Genomic DNA, 20,937 nt, shown 5'->3' with positions numbered 1-20,937 from the left:
CTGCTGTGCTTGCAGTGAACTAGGCTACTATGCCATAAATGAAACTGTTTAATCAGAGTGTTTTTACATGTATATACTTTTTATATATTAAATTTAGGATAAAATTGCATAAAACATGATAGTGCGCATTATATTTAACTAGGAGCTGCAGTTGGGAACATTTTTCTGAATGCTTACCATTCTGTGGAGGAGCTGCACAAAACAGGGAGTTTGGGTTTGACTGGTCTCTGTCTACTTGGCACTCTGAGTTGCACACAAAGACTCTGGAGTTCAGTTGGTCAAACCCAGATCCAGTGAGGGTGATCATCAATCCACCGGCAAAGCTTCCTATAAACAATATTGTGCAGATAGTGAACAAGGTGTAGTAGAACTGAGTGCATGAGATCCATATAATGTGAGCTTTCCAAGCAGTGTAGCAGTTGCACAGGGCCATTTATAGAAAATTCCAAAATCTGAATGACTTTACATTAGTCCCACCATGGCAGATAGTTGCACAGCTACAAACAATAATGGATGTTTCCTGACACAGATTATTTATTTTATACTTTCTAAAAAAGTGAATTATTTTTTACATTATTTCAACGTTTCTTTGTGACCTACCTGTATTTGGAGAGACATTTGTTAAAGTCAGTTGATAGTTAAACTGCACGTTGGACTTGGCGAATCCCTTCTCAGTTTTCAGTATGACAGGGAAAGTACCTCCGGAATGGTTGCCCATGGTGCATTGTACCTGGGTATCTGATATTGTTGCTATAGTACATGCTGTGTTGCCTATAGTTACTGAGGTCTTTGTGGCATCTGAACCAAATCCTGATCCAGTGATGGTAACTGAAGTTCCTGGTACACCTAGAAAGAAAAACCTTCAAAATTAACTTTACCTAGTAACCTTATATTTATTATGATGTATAAGCTAGATGGTGACATTCTTTGACAATTTGCAGTTGGTCTTCATTTTCTATCCTATGTGGGTTTTCTTAAGTTTTTCAGCAGCTCTGCTACGGTCCCATTTAACCTAGCAACCAAGCTATGATTTGAACAACAGACTGAAAAATGAAGCCTGAACAGAAGAATAAGTAACATGAAGTAACAATAAACATTTGTTCCAAGGCTCAGTGACCCCCATCAGCCAGAGAGCATTTTTAACTGGAAGCTGGAAAGAAGCAGAATCGGAAGGAACATTTGTCAAAAACTAAACAAAATAAAAATGATGACCAAATAAGGAGTTGCTAATGCTAAAGCATACCAAAAGTTACATTAAAGCTAAACTAGACCTTTAATGTCTATAGGGGTAAAAAGTACAAGGTGGGGAAAGGCTAACTAGGTAGGGTTGCCATCTGGACAACCTGGTTTTCAGAAGGGCTGTCCATGGCAAAACTGCCTGCCTGGTTTTCCTAATTTGGAAAACTGGGCAGGACTTTACTAGATTGATGCGGCATTCGCCCCCCGTGACTTTACCGGTCCAACCTGTGAGATCACTGTCTCCTCCCCTGACGTCACCACCCGCCCCCCTGTCCGGTTTTCAGTAGGGGGAAAGGTGGCAACCCTATACTTTGGCCTTGGGGACAGTGAGAGCTCCCTGCAGTTTTATTTGTCCTTTATATTAAATTTATGTAATAGTTTGAGAATTTTTATGTTGACACTAAAAATAAAATCCTAAATAAAAGATATTCTGGTTGTATTTTTTATTTGTTTACGGTATATTTTGGGGGTCTCAGAGCAGTCCCCACTTAAAATAGTGGTTTATGTCCCATACGGGATTGTTTGCAAACTCCATTAGCACGTAGCCGTGCCCTCGTGATGTCTATACACAATTTTTGTGCTGTCTGTTTAACTTCACATTAATTAAAACTTGAAAAATGAAATTAAATGAAATAAATGTAGAGCATACCTGTGTCTGGAACAACTGAAGACACAATGGGGGTGTCACTCTGGGAATATGAGAAGCTCAGGGGTGGGTAAGTGACAGAACGTACACGGATGGAGACTGTTGCAGTCCCTGCATCTGTAGAGGGAGGTGTAAGGCACTGAATGTTGCTTGGGGCCACGGACACAATATGGCACAATGTTCCACCAACCAGCACAGTGGTACTTAGAGGGTCAAATCCATTTCCTGTGATTGATAGGAGAGTGCCGCCTTCAGTGCTTCCCGATGGAGTTAGAAGAGTTGCCTGTGCCGGGCTAGTTACAGTCAACTTCCCTGTTGCCAACCCCGTGCTTAAAACAATAACTTTGACAGTGTAACTGCCCGCAGGAATAGGGCCAATGGTACAGGCTAGGTCTGTGTCATTAGAACTAATTACCTGTGCCAGCCAGTTACCAACATAAACTAAAATGTCATTATCGCTGGTGCCCAATCCAGAACCAGTTATGTACAATGTAGTAGAGTTGTATATAGAAGTAGGGGATATACTGCTTATAGCAGGGGAAGCACTACTGATGTATGAGAAGCTGCAGGACCCTTTGCACTGGCTCCCAATGTTATTTACTAGAACATTCACTTGGATATTCTGTGGTGTGCCGGGGAGCGTGTCGCATATAATGTCTGTGTAATTCACTGAAATGATAGTACAGCTCAAACCAGAAATAACAGTGCTGCCATTTGTATAGGAAAACCCAGATCCGTGTATGGTTACTCTTGTGAATCCAGTGGTGGATCCATTATTGGGTGTAACAGAATCAATGTGAGGCAGAAGAGCAAAGCGTCGATCCATTTCCTTGGCTATGGCGTTGATGGCATTTCCATAGTTATCCACTGTGAGTGAAACCAGCTCTGCAATCCCAACCGGCATGGAGTTCTGAGGGTCTACATTGCAGATCACAGTATTCTGGTCTGCGTAGGAAACAGTGCAAGGATATTGCCCAACTGTAACCTGAAAATCCATCAATATATCAATTAATCCATGCCTTTATTGTATTCCTCTAAAATACTGACTTTTAGTGACAGACTAGTCATATCCTGTAGACCAAAAAAGGACACGTCTCCATGTAGCACATGATACATTAGTATGGCTGGTATGGGTGGCTTTCCATCTACTACCCTCTCTCACACAGCACAAATCTGCCTGTTCTCTCTCATTACTACCTATACATGTCCGAATAAACACTCCTGTTCAATCTTGTCTTTCGTTCTGTTATCAACAGCTCCTAACCTCCCCAAATAGGCCTGTGACATTATTAGGGACTGCATTCTAGTTGGACAAATGTTAAAGGAACAGTAACACTAAAAAATAAAAATGTTTTAAAATAATTAAAATATAATGTACTGTTGCCCTGCACTGGTAAAAGTTGTGTGTTTGCTTCAGAAAGACTACTGTAGTTAATAGAAATAGCTGTTGTGTAGCCATGAGGGCAGCCATTTAAATTGAAAAAAGGAGAAAAGGCACAGGTTACATAAAAAGATAACAGATAACTGTGTAGAATACAATGGGAATCTATGCTGCTTATCTGTTATCTGCTTAGTAACCTGTGCCTTTTCTCCTTTTTTCAATTTAAATGGCTGCCCCCATGGCTACACAGCAGGGTATTTATATAAACTGTAGTAGTGTTTATGAAGCAAACACGCAACTTTTACCAGTGCAGGGCAATAGTACATAATATAGTAATTATACACTTTCATTTTTTGGTGTTACTGTTCCTTTAACAAATCTGTAGTAGAACATTTGTGCTTAGGGGTAGATTTTTCCAAATGTGTGTTTAGAGCTTAATACATAAAAACTCACCCATGTTCTATTCATTACTATGGGATTTTTAGAAGCTTATTTATCAAATTGTGAGTTCTAACTTTTACCCATTCATAAATATGCTTCTAAAAATCCCAGAAGAATGAATAGAACATGGGTGAGTTTTTATATATTATGCTCTATACTCACATTTTGATAAATCTGCCCCTAAGTATAAATGTTGGCAGTTTAGTCAACCTATTAATGTTGGTCTTTGCAAGTACTCATTATTGTTCATCACTAGAAATGTATATATAGATGGTCATCATCTGTTCTGTTACATACCTGATTGGCACACTCAGTATCACTGAATCCAGTTCCATTGATGGTTATTGAGTCATGTATGGTTCCATAAGAAGGGCTAATGCTGGTTATGGAAGATGAGAAACAGCTTGAAAACCCAAATGAGAGAGAATTACTGGAAGTGATATTTGAGAGTTGAGGACATGTTGGCTCTGGTGCTAGGCAACTGTCCACTTCGCTTGGAAACGCTGAAGCTGTTAAAATATGGAAAAAACGATTACATTATTATTTTTGAGCAGATATGTTTGTGTTGAGAATTTTTAACCTAAGTTGAGAACTCTGAATCTTTTTCATGTCTTTATAGACTGTAATAGCAAATATATTCAAGATGCAGGTACAGGTATGGGATCCCTTATCCGGAAACCCGATATCCAGAATTAAGTTCCGAATTACGGAAAGGCCGTCTCCCATTAACTCCATTTTAGTCAAATAATTCTAATTTTTAAATATGATTTCCTTTTTCTTTGTAATAATAGGTAACAGTACCTGTACTTGATCCCCACTAAGATATAATTACCCCTTATTGGGGGCAGAACAGCCCTATTGGGTTTATTTAATGGTTAAATGATTCCCTTTTCTCTGTAATAATAAAACAGTACCTGTACTTGATCCCAACTAAGATATAATTACCCCTTATTGGGGGCAAAACAGCCCTATTGGGTTTATTTAATGGTTAAATGATTCCCTTTTCTCTGTAATAATAAAACAGTACCTGTACTTGATCCCAACTAAGATATAATTACCCCTTATTGGGGGCAGAACAGCCCTATTGGGTTTATTTCATGGTTAAATGATTCCCTTTTCTCTGTAATAATAAAACAGTACCTGTACTTGATCCCAACTAAGATATAATTACAATCAAAACGTAGTAGGATGTGATCACACTTTTTGGTAGATATATAACTCTTACCCACAGTGACGGTGGGTCCAGGTGCTTAGGCTATTTGCTTTTACATATGGATAAAATAAAATTTATACTTTTTTAACTTAATTATTCTCTACTGGCTGCATTTTTCTACTTTTTTGCAACTAATAATTCGGAGTGCCTGCCTATCTTCATATTTGATTTCCTAAGATATAATTACCCCTAATTGGGGGCAGAACAGCCCTATTGGGTTTATTTAATGGTTAAATGATTCCCTTTTCTCTGTAATAATAAAACAGTACCTGTACTTGATCCCAACTAAGATATAATTACCCCTTATTGGGGCAGAACAGTAACCAATAGGAACCAAAAAGATGTTTCCTTTTAAACAGGAGGCCAGTAAATGCTACCTGCTGATTGGTCCCTATAGCTGGACCCATAGCAAACGTTGCACCTTTTATTACATAACTCACATTGAGATTTGCTCATATCATCTTGAATTACCTGGGTTGTACTGGGCTTTTATCCCGCCAACAGACACATATATGGGACTGCTCTGATCCTGAGCTGGAGATACATAGACTACTCCTTGTAGGAAGATGGTTCTGGCATCATTGACATATCCACTGCTGTAATAATAGGTTCCCGGGGATGTGAACTTGTAGGAGAAGACACCTATACTCAACAGAAGAAAATGTAATTGTCACCAGGAGGAACAAATCTAAAAGTCACTACTAATGGGGTACTATCTAGTAGGATATAGATATTCTAAAACAGTCTGCAATTATTTTATATTTTTATTTTTGTAAATTTTTGTTCTGGAGCTTAACTGCTATTTAGTAGCTAGTGATTAATAACCCTAGCAACCAGGCAGCAGTGTGGCAGTTAGAATCGAAGTTAAAAGGAGAGGGGCTGAAAAGAAAAAATGGGCTATTAAAAAATAGCAACAAAAATGTAACCCTCAGAGTCAATCTGTTCTTTAGTTACTGGGGTCAGTGACCCTAACAACATAATAACATTTTCATCAACAGGATATACAGGGTTGGACTGGGTGGCTGGGACACCGGGAAAAACCTGGTGGGCCCCGGCGGCCCAGACCCAACCCTATGCCCGACTGTTCCTCCCCCAAAGCATTAAATTTACGCGCACTCAGGGGAGGTGTCGGGTGGGAGACACTGCGGGGGTTAAGGGGACGCGGCCGGCGGGGGCACCTGCAGGGCCCCTGTGGCGGGAGATCTGGAACACTAATTAGTGGTATTAGAGGTTTTCTTTTTTTTTTGTAGGTGCATGAAAATTCTTCTGAAAATGAAAAAATGAAGTGTTTGTGTTCTTTTCATTTTCATTCCGCATTTTAATTTGTTTTTGCTTTTTCAATTTGGATCTTTTAACAAATGACTAGACGTTCATGGTAAAACCACTAAAATCAGAATGTTGATAATGGGCCGCTAATAATTTAAATTAACATTGACAATGCCAGTAATCACAATAAGGCAAAAATATCCTTTGCTACTGGTTGTAGCCACAGCTTAAAAGAAATATATCGTTAAATAAATGTAAACCTAGGCCAAGAAAGACAAATATTAGTTTGGTAAGTAAGAAAATTATACCAGATGGTGATACGGTGTTCCCACTGATAAAGGTTTTGCCATCGTGAGTTACATTTGCAGGGTCCGAGACAGAGAATACCCTGTATCCAAGTCCTGTGAGGAAGGGCTGTGGTTGCCATGTCCATACCACCGTATCCCCAAGAGAAATATATAGGCTTGATGGTAGCCAAGCATATCCGCTTCCGTACACTGAAAGGAAGTTATGGTTAGGGTTAGTGTAATGATCAGAACAGAAACACTCTAAAAACAGGCAATCTGCACCCAAAAGTGACATTTGGATAAAAATATGGTCAAATGCAGAATTTGGTCAAGGCCAGACTCAACTGTGACCTTAGCAGTGACTTAAACCTGGATACCAGGGAACATGTTATGTTCACTTGGCGTGAATTTTATTGCTTAGGACAATACACTTCTTTTCAAATGAAAATAAGAATTCTAATTTCTTTTTGCATTCTGCTAAATCTTTTGTGTTTAATACCCAGCCAACTAATGGCCCCAGGAGCTGGACAGTCCTGCTGTAATGGATCCATACCCAGCAAAGGGCTCGAGAATGTCTATTGTCTATACTCTCCTACAGTATACTTTGCAACTATACAACTAAAGGCATCTGTTGTGTAGTACTGGTATAATATTGCAGTTCAAAAAAAAAACACGTGATTAGTGATGAGTGAATCTGTACCAGTTCGCCATAAAATTCACAAAAACGACAAGAAAATTTGCAAAACTGCGAAAAATCCACAAAACGCACTAGTCGAGGATTTTTTTTTGTTGCCCAATTTTGTTGGGTTTCGCAAAACAATTTGCCAATGGCGAAATGCTAAAAATTCGCTGCAAATCCATGCTAGATAAGACAGCTCAGCCTTACAGGGGTGATCCCTAAAGAAAATGCCATTAAGCATGAATCAGAAGCATATTTTGTTCTTGTAGTGGATTTTCAGTTAATTTTGGTCAACATCTATTAAGGATTTACTGAATTCCAGAGCTCATCACACTGAGGGTCTGCCCCTACTAAGCTAACCCAAGGCAGTTAATGGGGCTCCTCTTGCTCTTTGCTTAAATTTTGAGATTTGGTATTTTCCAGTCTATTCACCAGTCAAGATCTATAGCAGCAGTAATGAAGCTTTCCTAGCCCACTCACCCGGGTCTATTCCATTATTTGTCACAGTAAATACTTTGCCTGGACTTTGAACAGTACATATCAATTCATTTTCTGAACTGGAGGTGATGTTGCATGGGACGTCTCCTGCATTAAAACAAAACATTCCAAGTTAAAATGAATGTATAATAAATATGATCATAGTGAAAACAATTTCATGGAACAATTGTGAAATGCGAAGTGTTATTTTAAATACTCATTATTGACTATTGACCAAGTTAGATCATGAAGAAAATACACAGCGCCAACAAAAACTGCATTGTTCCATTAATGTGCGACTTTTTAAAACATCTCAAAGAATAAAAAAGCTCAAATCTTGACTATATACCCGCCATTGATTTCTACAACTGATCTCCATGTTTAAGCTGGCTATTTTTTTCATTCAAATTGTTCAGATTTTTCTTCTAATCTTTTCCAATTTTTGCCTTGAAAATTAGAGTTTTGAAGAAAATTGATATCACGGCAATTTTGTAAAATCACGAAAAAAACAAGATCTTGGGGCCGATTCACTAAAGGTCGATAAAACGAGCGCTATTTATAGCATGCATTAAAAATTTTATTGCTTCTTATATTTTGCGACTTAACACTCGATTCACTAAAAGGACAGGCGTCATAATTAAGACGCGATGTACTTTGCGTTATTTAACTCGCAATGAGCGTTTTTCTTGCGTTAATTCCTGCTGCGTGCGTTATTTCCCGCTGCACGTAATATATTTTCCCGCTTGCTATATTAGCGCTTGATTTAACGCACCTAACCATTACTTTTGTAAAACTTTTTTTTTAAAATGCCCATTTCCCTGCAAACTGGCGGCTGCATCACTCTGGGGCCAACACAGACTTGAATAAACCCCACTGCAAAGTCCCTATTGTGTTGCCAAAAGCTCATGAACCGCAATTTTCTTTAAGTACCGCCTGCCCCAAGTAAGTGTTAATATTCGCACAGACTAATGTAATATTTAGCGCGTTTCACGCTTCTTATGTGTTTGTGAATCATGCGTTAGTATTATTTCTATTCGCTAATTAACGCAATGCGAGGTAAATAACGCATTGCAATAGTGCTTTTTTGGGGGCATGCGATATGCGTCTTAATGCATGTGAAATGACTTTGATGAATCGGGGCTTAATTATCGCATGCTTTTTAACGCAAAAAAGCATGCAATAAGCGTTATCGACCTTTAGTGAATCGGCCCCTTTGAATTTTAATGATTAAACCTCATTGTAATGTTGTCTTGTAAGCAAATACAGGGTATGGCTACCCACAGGATTCTGTTTATAGATGAAATATGAAGAACATACCGATTTTCACAGCATTGCTTGTCTGATCAGTGCTAAATCCAGAACCTGTCACTGTAATGTGAGTTCCTCCATACAGAGAGCCAAACTTTGGATGGAGACTGTTAACTTCCAAGACATAAGTAATGGAGGATTGGTCCGGTGAACTAAAATAAATTAAGAAAATGACAATAATGAAAATCCTCAATTCAATGTTTTCTTCCCAACTTTTGATTTCAGTTATGAAATATTTTAACAAAGTGACCTTCTGAGCCAGAGCTACTGGAGTATTGTATAGCTTGAAATGGAAGTCATCCCATAAATGAGAATATATAGCTAGATAAGACAGCATAGCTGTTACTTTGTCAGAAAGGAAGTTTTATTTCCCCTTCAAAGAATATCATGGAAAATAATGTAGGTTATAAATGAAAGATTTTTAAATTCAGTAGTTATTTATGATAAAACACAAAGAACCATTTTGTTGGGATAAACACAGAAAATTAATTGAACAACAAGTTTCTGTGATTTATTATATACATTTGCTACATGGTTACCTGACTGATGCAAATCCCAAATTATCCACTAGCACCAAAACACTGTAATTCCCAGGAGGGTTAGAGGGCAGCGTGCATGTAATATCTGATTGGTTCCACTGAAGTGTCTGGCAAGTCACATTTCCAATCAGAACTGCACTGTTGGGTGACTGGCTTCCAAAACTATTCCCAGAAATGGTCAGAATTGCCCCACCTACAGGAAAACATGAATTAGCATATATTAAGTTAAAAAAGGAAGAACAGAACAATGATAGTTCCATTAAATTATTTATTTTTTTTGCCAGTTACTAACCAATAATTTTTTTTGTATCCAGTCTGGCTTAAACTCAGATGAAAAACTGAGAGAATATTGGTATGTGATGCAACTACTGTATGTACTCAGAAAAATCCCTGCAACCTAATCAAATTTGAAGAACCAGAAATTTGAAGGAATAAATTACATAGTAACAATACAGGTATGGGATCAGTTATCCGGAAACCCGTCATCCAGAAAGCTCCGAATTACAGAAAGCCTGTCTCCCATAGACTCCATTTTAATCAAATAATTCAGATTTTTAAAATGTATTTCCTTTTTCTCTGTAATAATAAAACAGTACCTGTACTTGATCCCAACTAAGATATAATTACCCCTTATTGGGGGCAGAACAGCCCTATTGGGTTTATTTAATGGTTAAATGATTCCCTTTTCTCTGTAATAATAAAACAGTACCTGTACTTGATCCCAACTAAGATATAATTACCCCTTATTGGGGGCAGAACAGCCCTATTGGGTTTATTTAATGGTTAAATGATTCCCTTTTCTCTGTAATAATAAAACAGTACCTGTACTTGATCCCAACTAAGATATAATTACCCCTTATTGGGGGCAGAACAGCCCTATTGGGTTTATTTAATGGTTAAATGATTCCCTTTTCTCTGTAATAATAAAACAGTACCTTGTATTCGATACCAACTAGGGTATAATGGATCCTTATTGGAGGAAAGACAATCCTATTGGGTTTAATGAATGTTTTATTGTTTTTTAATAAACTTAAGGTATGGAGTACCAAATTACGGAAAGACTCTTTATCCGGAATACCCTTGGTCCCGAGCATTCTGAGTAATGGGTCCTGTACCTGTACAGAGCTACTATACCAACTTCGCCCATAGAGAAATGTTCCACCAAGACTGAAAAATGAATGGTTTAGTGGATTAGAGGGTAATCCTAATATCAAGATTCAGGGAGTCATTAGTTCATCCTCATTTAAGCTCTTTGGAACCTTGAGTAAGTCAACGAATAATCTGTAAGAATAAACATTTAAAAGGGACATCCAACCTAAGGTCCTACAGATATTGTTGACTTACAAATCATAGGATGCCCAACTCTGATCCACATGTTTAGGTCTACAAGAAAAAGACCAGCTTTGCCTTTAAAAAATATTATATTATACTGTAAATATTAATTTTCTAAGACACAGTTTAATACAGAATTGCAAAATCCTGAAATGACCGCATTCGTCTTGGCATCTTACCCAAAACACTACTCCTGTTGGAGCTGATTGCTGTTATGACTGGCGTGAAGGAGGCGTTGTAGCTGAATGAGCTTGGTAACGTTGCTTCAAATCCATTTGTGAGAACAACCACATCGACAGATCCTGCTAATTCCTGTGAAGGCAAAGATTGGATGTTTTTTTTTATTTTTCAAACCGAATGGGATCGGTCAAAGGGACAATGCAGTTCTTGTTTGACAGGATATTCTAATGTGCCAATAAGCCTATAAATATATATATACCAGTCATTTGAACTGAAGAAGCCACTCGGATGAGTGGTGAAACGTTTTCATGAAAAACTCAGAAAAGTCCAGTTGTTTTAGACTTAATTCTTCTAGATACTGTATATCATGACCTGGATGAATGAGAATCTTCATAGACAAGCCTATATGCTACTGACCTGGTCAGGAGGGGGCAAATTGGCAGCTTATATTGGCCCATGTATGACCAGCTTTAATATAAATCATTAGCCGCTAACCTCTGTTATAGCATTTATGAAATATTTGTGTCAATTACATTTGTGATTTGATAAAAACCTATAATTATACATAACCACTGAAATAATTCATACTCGGTATATAAGGACATATACTTACTGCTTCAGTCCGACACTGGATTGTTGTTAGATTTGCAAACAGAATGTCACACTTGTTGCTTCCAAACTGGACAACGGATCCTTCACTAAATCCGGTTCCAATTAATGTTACAAGTGTTCCCCCTAAATTAAAACAAAATAGTGGAGGGATTTAGTAAAAAATATATATCTATATCCAGTATATATATATTTTCATGCTTTAGACTTTAGCAAAAAATATACTGAGAAATATACTTATTTATTCATTCTTTATTTTATGTTATAAACAATTCAAATTTATCTGCATTATTGACGTGCGATTTAATAGATGCTATATTGGCTCCAGTTCTGTAACCAATAGTAACCAGTTAGCAGGAGCATTTACTCATTTGCAACTAAAATCTGATTACTAGATTTGAAATAATTCTGTATGTTATTACTGGGCATGCTGGGAGCCCAGGATTTAGCTTGAGGTTTGGCCTAATCCTTGAAGGCCCAATTTTTTAAATGTCGTATTTGTGAAATTTTCATAATTTTTTGTACTTCTCATAAACTCCAAATTTTTAAACAATGCCAATGTTAGCTTATTTATTAAAACATCCAAATAAGATAAATAAAATAACCCATGAAAAAATCTGTAATACCTCAAATTCTTAAAAATATGGATTCGGTGCATTTCTAGTTATCACTTTGCCCCTTTATTTCAAAATTCTGTAGAGCTCCATTTTAGTATGAACACTCAATCTCTGAATTTTTGTAGAGCTCATATATCCTATTTGCCCACTTGGGAATAAAGGAATGTATAGCAATATTATGCCTAGAGGGCAACTGGATTTTATTTTATCTTTATTTTTACCTGCGAGGCTTCCTGAGGATGGCGACACAGCGGAGATGGAGGACTGCACAGTATATGTCAGGTTGCTTCCAGTGGATAACGCAAACCCAGAACCCCCAATGTAGACCTTGATGGGAAAGGTACCGGCACTGGCTGGCTGGATCAGGCACTGGATTTCAGTTTCTTATTGATAAAAACAATGGTTATAATATTATTTTTCTATAATAGTATTGTAAGAAAAGGTTTTGCATTAGAGCTTAATCATTTACACCAATACTTGAGGTATTTTCATGCAAGATATGTCTAATACTGGTATTTATGGTGAATCTAATTGTTATTAAGGTTGAGAATATATTATCCATGATGCATGGGACATGGGGCTTTACAGATAAGGGTTCTTTCTGTAAATCTTTAAATGTCTACACTGCTAATATCATCTATATATCTCCTTAGTGATATGAACTCAGCTCATCCGTAGAGTAATGGCATGTGGGAAGTTATGTTCGCCATTGCTGTCTGTTGGAAAACAGTGGTGGACAAACCATCCCTCACCACCTGTCACTGCTCCTAATGTTCTACAATTTCATTAAAGAGCAGAGAAAAAGATAATTTGGACAGTAGATCATTGATAGATAGATGAACAGGTAGATAGACAGATACATGACAAATAGAATGTATTACTCATTATGAAACCATTATAAATGTGTCACATACAAATGTAAATTCTGTGCAAGGAAAGCAACCAATGGAATTGACTTACCGGAGATACTGGTAATTGCACAGGGTGCGTCACCAATGGTCACGTAGCTTGTGTCATTGATAGAGCCTTTAGAGAATCCAGCTCCACTTACTAGCAACACCGGCCAAGTCTCATTGCCATCTACAGAAGAACAGAATTAATATATTACTGGCGATGTCCAATAGGTAAGCACAATTAATATGAAGTGATAGCTCTTATACCCTTTGTATATCTGTCTGTCTGACGTAGAAGTCAAATACCTACAGCAATTCTGCTTTCAAGGTAGGTAGTGGGCAAAGTGCATTGCACCCATTTTTTGCACTGTGCCTTATTTTTATAATAAATGACAACTTGTATAAAACCATCAAAACTCTGTGAAGTTTATGAACGATTCTTCTAAAGGAAATTGTACACCTGTCATATTTATTCACTGGGAAAAAATGGATGTCGATATATGCCCTTTAATTATCATTATCTTCCAGCTTACATGTAGTGGTATTTATGCCAGTGATTACTGGCGTTTGAGCTCCAACCCATGTATAGTCACAGTTCCCAGAACACTTTGATGGGATGCCATTTATATAGACCTCAACCTAGGAAGATAAAGAATCGTATTTCAAAAAATTTTCAAAAATGCAAAACAGTGGTTATTTATTGTTTATCTACAAAGCACCCACACATAGCCCAATATAAAAAGTCCAGGACAAGAGGAATCATTTATTAAGCCATCCACCATGTTTCCTGTACTTTGCAACCTGCTCTGCTTTAAAAATAAAAGTGCCGCATGTTAAAATGGCTCTCATATATATGTTCATAAACATAGGCAAATAGGGGTCCTAGCCAGGGTCTTGCTGTGCTCTGCATAAATCAGTTTTAAGGTAAAGATTGCAGTACTAACGCACTATTGCAGCCTGTGCCGACTGGCGCTCCCCCACTTGTGTGTCTAAATGTTGCACAATGTTACGGGACCAGAAGTGGGGGTGCCTCCCCCTGCCGGCCCCTCATGAATACGGAGCAGCCAAAGGCAGACAGAGTTGTGTTCAGCAGGGGAACCTAGAGATCTGCAATTTAGAGAAGTGCAGGGCAGGGTGCAAAATACAAAAAAACATGGCAGATTGCACCTAAATTTTACATTTTGCACTTAGTAATTGTCTCCACCCCAGTAATAAAAATCACAACCTTTTATGTTTGGATTTTACCGTTCATGTTTTGGTACTCTCATAGTATGTGGAAAAACATACAATAAGTACTAAAAATGACAATTCCATGGCCCACGCCTACCGTTATATTAATACAGTGTGGAAATAAAAGCTACAGAGTTAGCAGAATACCTTACCTGCGGGTTCTTGTTGGGGGTCCTTAAGAAGTCGCCCAACAAGTGCTGACGGAACAGACCTCCTCTGATTAAGCTTTTTGCAGTAATTCTAGCATTTATACCCGTTACCAAGGAGTCGTTTATCTGTGAGTATGGAATTATATCATTAGCTTTCAATATAAATAGTTATTAAAACCAATATCCTGTATATTCGTCTCTCCCCATAGCTCACAAACAATTATTCACTTCCTTCTTCTGTAAATAAACATTTTAATGTTTAAATGGTATTTGTATACTGGACAGATCCCATATCTGGAAAAACACAGGCCCAAGCACAGAGCGTACCTGTAACAGAGGCTGAGAGCCTGTGGATGTTAAATATTTAATATTCCAGGAGTTTCCAGCACAGCTGACGCTTCTGGAGCTTACAGAAACTCGGCCCAGTTCCGGTATGGTCTGCAAGGCATACTGTAGGTCTGAACTGGATATGTTGACTGCAAGACCTGGAATATAGAAAATAGAGTAAAAAAAATAACTTTATGGCAAATTGTCATTTAAAGTTATAATAATTAGAAGCCACAGTTTTTTTCGTATCATAAAGAATGGTGGACCATGAGCAGCTGATCCATTAATGGATACATTTAGGGCTTTATTAGCAATGGGACCCTACACCTGCCCACCATGCCATTTTGTCCTACTCCATCTGCTCACTCTACTGCCTTACGGGAACTTTCTATATGGGTGAGGCTTAGGGCTCCATCTATTTACTAATAAATACAACCTGCCTCCTACTGACTTGAGTCTCACAGCAATAACTACTGATAAATAAAACCTGCTCCCCCTCTACTCACGGGGTGACTGGGACAAGAACTGGATTCAAACATATCAGTATTTTGGTTCATTAAAAAAAGCACCATAGGCACCTTGAATCTGTTTCCCATAAGCCTCAATGCTAAACGTGCCCCCGATTGGAGGAGAGGCAGCCTGTGTTCTGGTGATTGTAATAGCCGTGCCGTTGGGCCACAAACCCCCTCTGTAGGTCGCTGTCTTTCCAGAGATGTTTTCAGTCTTCTGCAATTATGAGAGAAACATTAACTCTGCTCATTGTAGAATAAGAACAAAAAATTGCAGTTTTAAAGGTTTAAGTCAAAATTTCATCTACAAATTCCACTCACTATTTATAAACTGAAAAATTCTACCATTGTCTAATTTGTGACTAATATAAAAGTAGGTATATCTAGTATAAATAAATTTGAAGCAACTGGACTTGTTTTAGTAATCATTGAAGACGTTTCACTACTCATCCGAGCAGCTTCTTCAGTTCAACTGACTGGTATGGGAAGTCCTCAGCATATATACTCTTCCACTAATCCAATCACAATGGCACTATGTAACTCTTCAGAAAGGTGACATCTGAAACTCACAGAGGTGTGAATGCTGTGGAGTTACTTTGAAAGGATTACCCAAGTATCATGCAACTCTAACAAGTAACACCTGTTTGAAGAGTTGCATGATACTTGGGTAATCCTTTCAAAGTAACTCCACAGCATTCACACCTCTGTGAGTTTCAGATGTCACCTTTCTGAAGAGTTACATAGTGCCATTGTGATTGGATTAGTGGAAGAGTATATATGCTGAGGACTTCCCATACCAGTCAGTTGAACTGAAGAAGCTGCTCGGATGAGTAGTGAAACGTCTTCAATGATTACTAAACAAGTCCAGTTGCTTCAAATTTATTTATACTAGATATACCATGACCTGGATGAATGAAAATCTTCATAGACATATAAAAGTAGGATTTTTCTCTTTCTCTCTCTAAAAATCCTATTTCACAAAATGTTTTCTTTTTAATGTTTTACAATTTGTTGTTGTGTCTGATTTTTCTCGATTCCACCCCAGTTATGGTCTATTACAGTGCTGTCCAACTGGCGGCCCGCGACCCCCCTCTGTGTGGCCCCCCACCTGTCTGGCTGCTTTGATGGCTTACTCTTGTGTAAGCTTTAAATGGTATCAGTACTGTGATTAACTGCCCCCCTGCATGGTTCTCACCTCAAATTCAGGCTGTAATCAGGCTGTATTGTTTAAATATGTAATCCCCTGTGTTGTTCACACCTTTTAATCCCTGCATTGTTTTCCCCCTGCAGTGTTCACACCTCAGGCTCAGGCTGTAATCATCCCCATTGTTCCCCTGTTCACACCTCAGGAGCAGTAGAAACCCACAAATAATCCCTGCATACTACAAAAAGAACATATACTGAGGTGGTACTGCAATTAAAAAGTTTTTTAATATATAGTTATTGTGCAGACTGTAGGAGCAGTGCCAGCATTGTGTCACTGTATGCTGCCTGTGTGTGCCATACACACAGGCAGCATAGGGCAAGCAGAGTATGGCACACACAGGCAGGGTAGGGAAGGCAGAGTATGGCACACACAGGCAGAGTAGGGCAGGCAGAGTATGGCACACACAGGCCAAGTATGGCACACACAGTGAAAGTATGGCACGCAGGCAGGGTAGAGCAGGCAGAGTATGGCACACACAGGCAGGGTAGGGAAGGCAGAGTATGGCACACACAAAGGCAGGGTAGGGCAGGCAGAGTATGGCACACACAGGCAGGGTAGGACAGGCAGAGTATGGCAGGTTTTTGCTGTACTACAACCATTAAAATGGGTATGGTCATGTGATAACATGGGTTTGGTTTCAAGTGGGTGCGGTTTCAAAAAGGGGATTGGTCAAAACTGGCTTCCATTATCGGCCCTCCACCACGTAGGTCGGAAAAATTCCGGCCCTCGGTACAACAGAAGTTGGACAGCACTGGTCTATTATATTCTGTTTATAAAGTATGACAGATGATCGATGATGGTGAATTCCGCTGAATAGTTCCTGAAGTTTATAAGTAGACATTGGATATTGGACATTTATTCTTAAGCACTAGCATATTTAAGAAAAATTTGAAAAGAATAATCAAGATTGCCCTATAGACCTACTGAGGTGCAGTGAGCAAAGTGCAATTTCAAATGCAACCACTGTTCCAACTATGCCCCGGTTTCCCCCAAAATTCCAGCATCATTGCGGATATAAGCATGCGATTCTCTTGTTCCTACTGCAAAATGTTTGGTAGCATTATTTCCTGTGTTTGGTAGCCTCATTTCCTGTGTTTGGTAGCCTCATTCCCTGTGTTTGGTAGCCTCATTCCCTGTGTTTGGTAGCCTCATTCCCTGTGTTTGGTAGCCTCATTATCTGTGTTTGGTAGCCTCATTCCCTGTGTTTGGTAGCCTCATTCCCTGTGTTTGGTAGCCTCATTCCCTGTGTTTGGTAGCCTCATTCCCTGTGTTTGGTAGCCTCATTCCCTGTGTTTGGTAGCCTCATTATCTGTGTTTGGTAGCCTAATTTCCTGTGTTTGGTAGCCTAATTTCCTGTGTTTGGTTTGGTAGCCTTATTTCTTGTGTTTGGTAGCCTCATTATCTGTGTTTGGTAGCCTCATTCCCTGTGTTTGGTAGCCTCATTCCCTGTGTTTGGTAGCCTCATTATCTGTGTTTGGTAGCCTCATTATCTGTGTTTGGTAGCCTCATTCCCTGTGTTTGGTAGCCTCATTATCTGTGTTTGGTAGCCTCATTCCCTGTGTTTGGTAGCCTCATTATCTGTGTTTGGTAGCCTCATTCCCTGTGTTTGGTAGCCTCATTCCCTGTGTTTGGTAGCCTCATTATCTGTGTTTGGTAGCCTCATTATCTGTGTTTGGTAGCCTCATTCCCTGTGTTTGGTAGCCTCATTCCCTGTGTTTGGTAGCCTCATTATCTGTGTTTGGTAGCCTAATTTCCTGTGTTTGGTAGCCTAATTTCCTGTGTTTGGTTTGGTAGCCTTATTTCTTGTGTTTGGTAGCCTCATTATCTGTGTTTGGTAGCCTAATTTCCTGTGTTTGGTAGCCTTATTTCCTGTGTTTGGTAGCCTCATTATCTGTGTTTGGTAGCCTCATTTCCTGTGTTTGGTAGCCTCATTCCCTGTGTTTGGTAGCCTCATTCCCTGTGTTTGGTAGCCTCATTTCCTGTGTTTGGTAGCCTCATTTCCTGTGTTTGGTAGCCTCATTTCCTGTGTTTGGTAGCCTCATTTCATGTGTTTGGTAGCCTCATTATCTGTGTTTGGTAGCCTAATTTCCTGTGTTTGGTTTGGTAGCCTCATTTCCTGTGTTTGGTAGCCTCATTATCTATGTTTGGTAGCCTTATTTCCCTGTGTTTGGTTTGGTAGCCTTATTTCCTGTGTTTGGTAGCCTCATTATCTGTGTTTGGTAGCCTTATTACCTGTGTTTGGTAGCCTCATTTCCTGTGTTTGGTAGCCCCATTTCCTGTGTTTGGTAGCCCCATTTCCTGTGTTTGGTAGCCTAATTTCCTGTGTTTGGTTTGGTAGCCTTATTTCCTGTGTTTGGTAGCCTCATTATCTGTGTTTGGTAGCCTTATTACCTGTGTTTGGTAGCCTCATTTCCTGTGTTTGGTAGCCTCATTTCCTGTGTTTGGTAGCCTCATTTCCTGTGTTTGGTTTGGTAGCCTTATTTCCTGTGTTTGGTAGCCTCATTATCTGTGTTTGGTAGCCTTATTACCTGTGTTTGGTAGCCTCATTTCCTGTGTTTGGTAGCCTCATTTCCTGTTTGCTATTTGAGCAAGTGTGCTGCAACTACTGATGGAACCCTGGAGCTACCAACTGGTCAGGAGGTGGCTCTAGGTTTCCTCTACTTCAATTAGGCAGCAGCACCCAAATAAGAAACCAATGGACTAAGTGGCACCAAATCTGTGCCAAGTGTTAATCGGCACTAAAATTTCACCATTGACCCCCCCCCCCCCATTTGACTCCCATTGACGCCAATGCATCTGGTGAAATTTCAACAAAAAGCTCACCATTTTGCAAATTGTTCCCTAGTTTGTGAATTTTTCAACAAAGCAAAACGGGGCAGTTTCACACATCACATGACTTGGATAAAATATTTGTTTTTTTAGAATTAGACTCAAACAGTGCACCTATTGAGTGGAAAAACAAATTCAGTAGTCTGCATCTTACCTCAATACTATATTTTAGGGTTCAGAAATCGATTATTAACAAACAATTAGGGATATTTACCACTGCAAAGCCAACGGATAATAGTGGAATATTGTAGCCACAATTCGCTGGTGTGATGATTATATTGTACTGGTTGTTTAAAGAACTGTTTGTCGGAGAAGTCACAGCAACATCTGAAATCATTATTCCTCTGCTGGCCAATGCGGGTTCTCTTCTTACAGCTGCACCTGTAAGAAGACAGGTTTCCGAATCAAAACGTGTGAACATTCATGTACCGCCAAGTATCCCTTTTACAGGCAGGGCAGTCCTGATTTATGGATCCCAAGCTGGGTGGCTTTGCAAAAATATGCAAGATATGGGGCATGGGGATTTGGTGGAGTGTCTAGGCATCGATGTGTGTGACTTTTTAGTAAGGAATGCAGGGAGATGTTATTAAAAAGACAAACACTGTTTATAAACTCATCAGTTGTATTAGTATTGACATAAATTCAAATTTACCATTGATATTGTTGGTTGTAGCCACTTGCCCAATATAGAGCACATCGATGTAGAAGACCGAGGCCGCTTGTAGACCAATAGTTTGCACGTAATAGTTTGTGCCGGGGAAAGTGGTTTTTATCAGATTCAACAAGTCGACGCACGTGTACGTCCAGCTGAAAGTTAAATTGGAATAAAATATTTATATTTAAATATGCTGAAAATTAAGTGGTTTTCTGCCAGAATCTATGAAGTCACTTGACAAGGACCTGATTGTTGCCACTATAGACTTTACATTTCCAGGTTTCTCTTTGATCTCTGCTATGTGAATTTTTACTGGAAACCCATGGCATGGATATGGGGCCTGTACGTGGTGCCTAGCATGACTTCATTGGCTTATCAAATCCAGCCAAGGGACTACATTCATAGAAACACAGAACTGGCGGCAGAAAAAAACACTTGGCCCATCTAGGCTGGCCGTTTACCAATTAGTTCTGTTTGGTTTTAGGTTCTTCAAACTACTTTATATTTATACCATGTTTGTAGGAACCCATTTACTGAATTAGCCCCTACCATATATACTGGAGAGTAACTCTGTTAATATACCTCTCTTTCTTTTCATTGTTTTCCCTTTCTGTTTTTCTCCCCACAACTTTATGTTGTGTCCTTATTTCTAGTCAACTTTCACAACCAGAAAATGCACTCCCCAAACCCTCTCCTAAGCTATACAGGTTTTGCTTCAAGATTCTCCAGGATCCATTATGAAAGATTCAGTGGATTCGGTCCATCCCTAATAAATTCTGGGTGCAGGAGCTTTCAAATACACACTTTACACACATGGGATATACTGGGTTTTACACTTTATTGACATGTCAAGTAAAATTAAAAATATTCTTTACTTTCTCCAAATACCAGATTTTAATGATTTTTATTTTCATCTGTAATTGA

At 38.9% G+C, this 20,937-nt stretch overlaps 1 protein-coding gene across 1 annotated transcript in view; it reads right to left on the bottom strand.

The window, feature by feature from the left end:
• LOC100486915 (fibrocystin-L) overlaps positions 1 to 20,937 on the bottom strand; it is a 92,325-nt gene that overhangs the window by 35,359 nt on the left and 36,029 nt on the right. The window contains exons 22-40 of the mRNA XM_031904604.1: positions 20,011 to 20,165; positions 19,573 to 19,739; positions 15,392 to 15,539; positions 14,814 to 14,971; positions 14,490 to 14,612; positions 13,641 to 13,746; positions 13,175 to 13,303; positions 12,436 to 12,597; positions 11,602 to 11,723; positions 10,988 to 11,120; positions 9,477 to 9,669; positions 8,947 to 9,089; positions 7,633 to 7,737; positions 6,495 to 6,683; positions 5,392 to 5,562; positions 4,005 to 4,216; positions 1,889 to 2,870; positions 601 to 846; positions 178 to 327 (exon numbers count right to left, since the gene is read on the bottom strand). Coding sequence (XP_031760464.1) covers positions 178 to 327; positions 601 to 846; positions 1,889 to 2,870; positions 4,005 to 4,216; positions 5,392 to 5,562; positions 6,495 to 6,683; positions 7,633 to 7,737; positions 8,947 to 9,089; positions 9,477 to 9,669; positions 10,988 to 11,120; positions 11,602 to 11,723; positions 12,436 to 12,597; positions 13,175 to 13,303; positions 13,641 to 13,746; positions 14,490 to 14,612; positions 14,814 to 14,971; positions 15,392 to 15,539; positions 19,573 to 19,739; positions 20,011 to 20,165 — 3,794 coding nt within the window. The remainder of the gene's footprint in view (positions 1 to 177; positions 328 to 600; positions 847 to 1,888; positions 2,871 to 4,004; positions 4,217 to 5,391; positions 5,563 to 6,494; positions 6,684 to 7,632; positions 7,738 to 8,946; positions 9,090 to 9,476; positions 9,670 to 10,987; positions 11,121 to 11,601; positions 11,724 to 12,435; positions 12,598 to 13,174; positions 13,304 to 13,640; positions 13,747 to 14,489; positions 14,613 to 14,813; positions 14,972 to 15,391; positions 15,540 to 19,572; positions 19,740 to 20,010; positions 20,166 to 20,937) is intronic.

Source organism: Xenopus tropicalis, chromosome 6, assembly GCF_000004195.4.
Source record: "Xenopus tropicalis strain Nigerian chromosome 6, UCB_Xtro_10.0, whole genome shotgun sequence".
In the NCBI taxonomy this organism is placed as follows: Eukaryota; Metazoa; Chordata; class Amphibia; order Anura; family Pipidae; genus Xenopus; species Xenopus tropicalis.
Note: the sequence above shows the minus strand (reverse complement) of the source record. Positions and strands in the feature narration are given on the sequence as shown.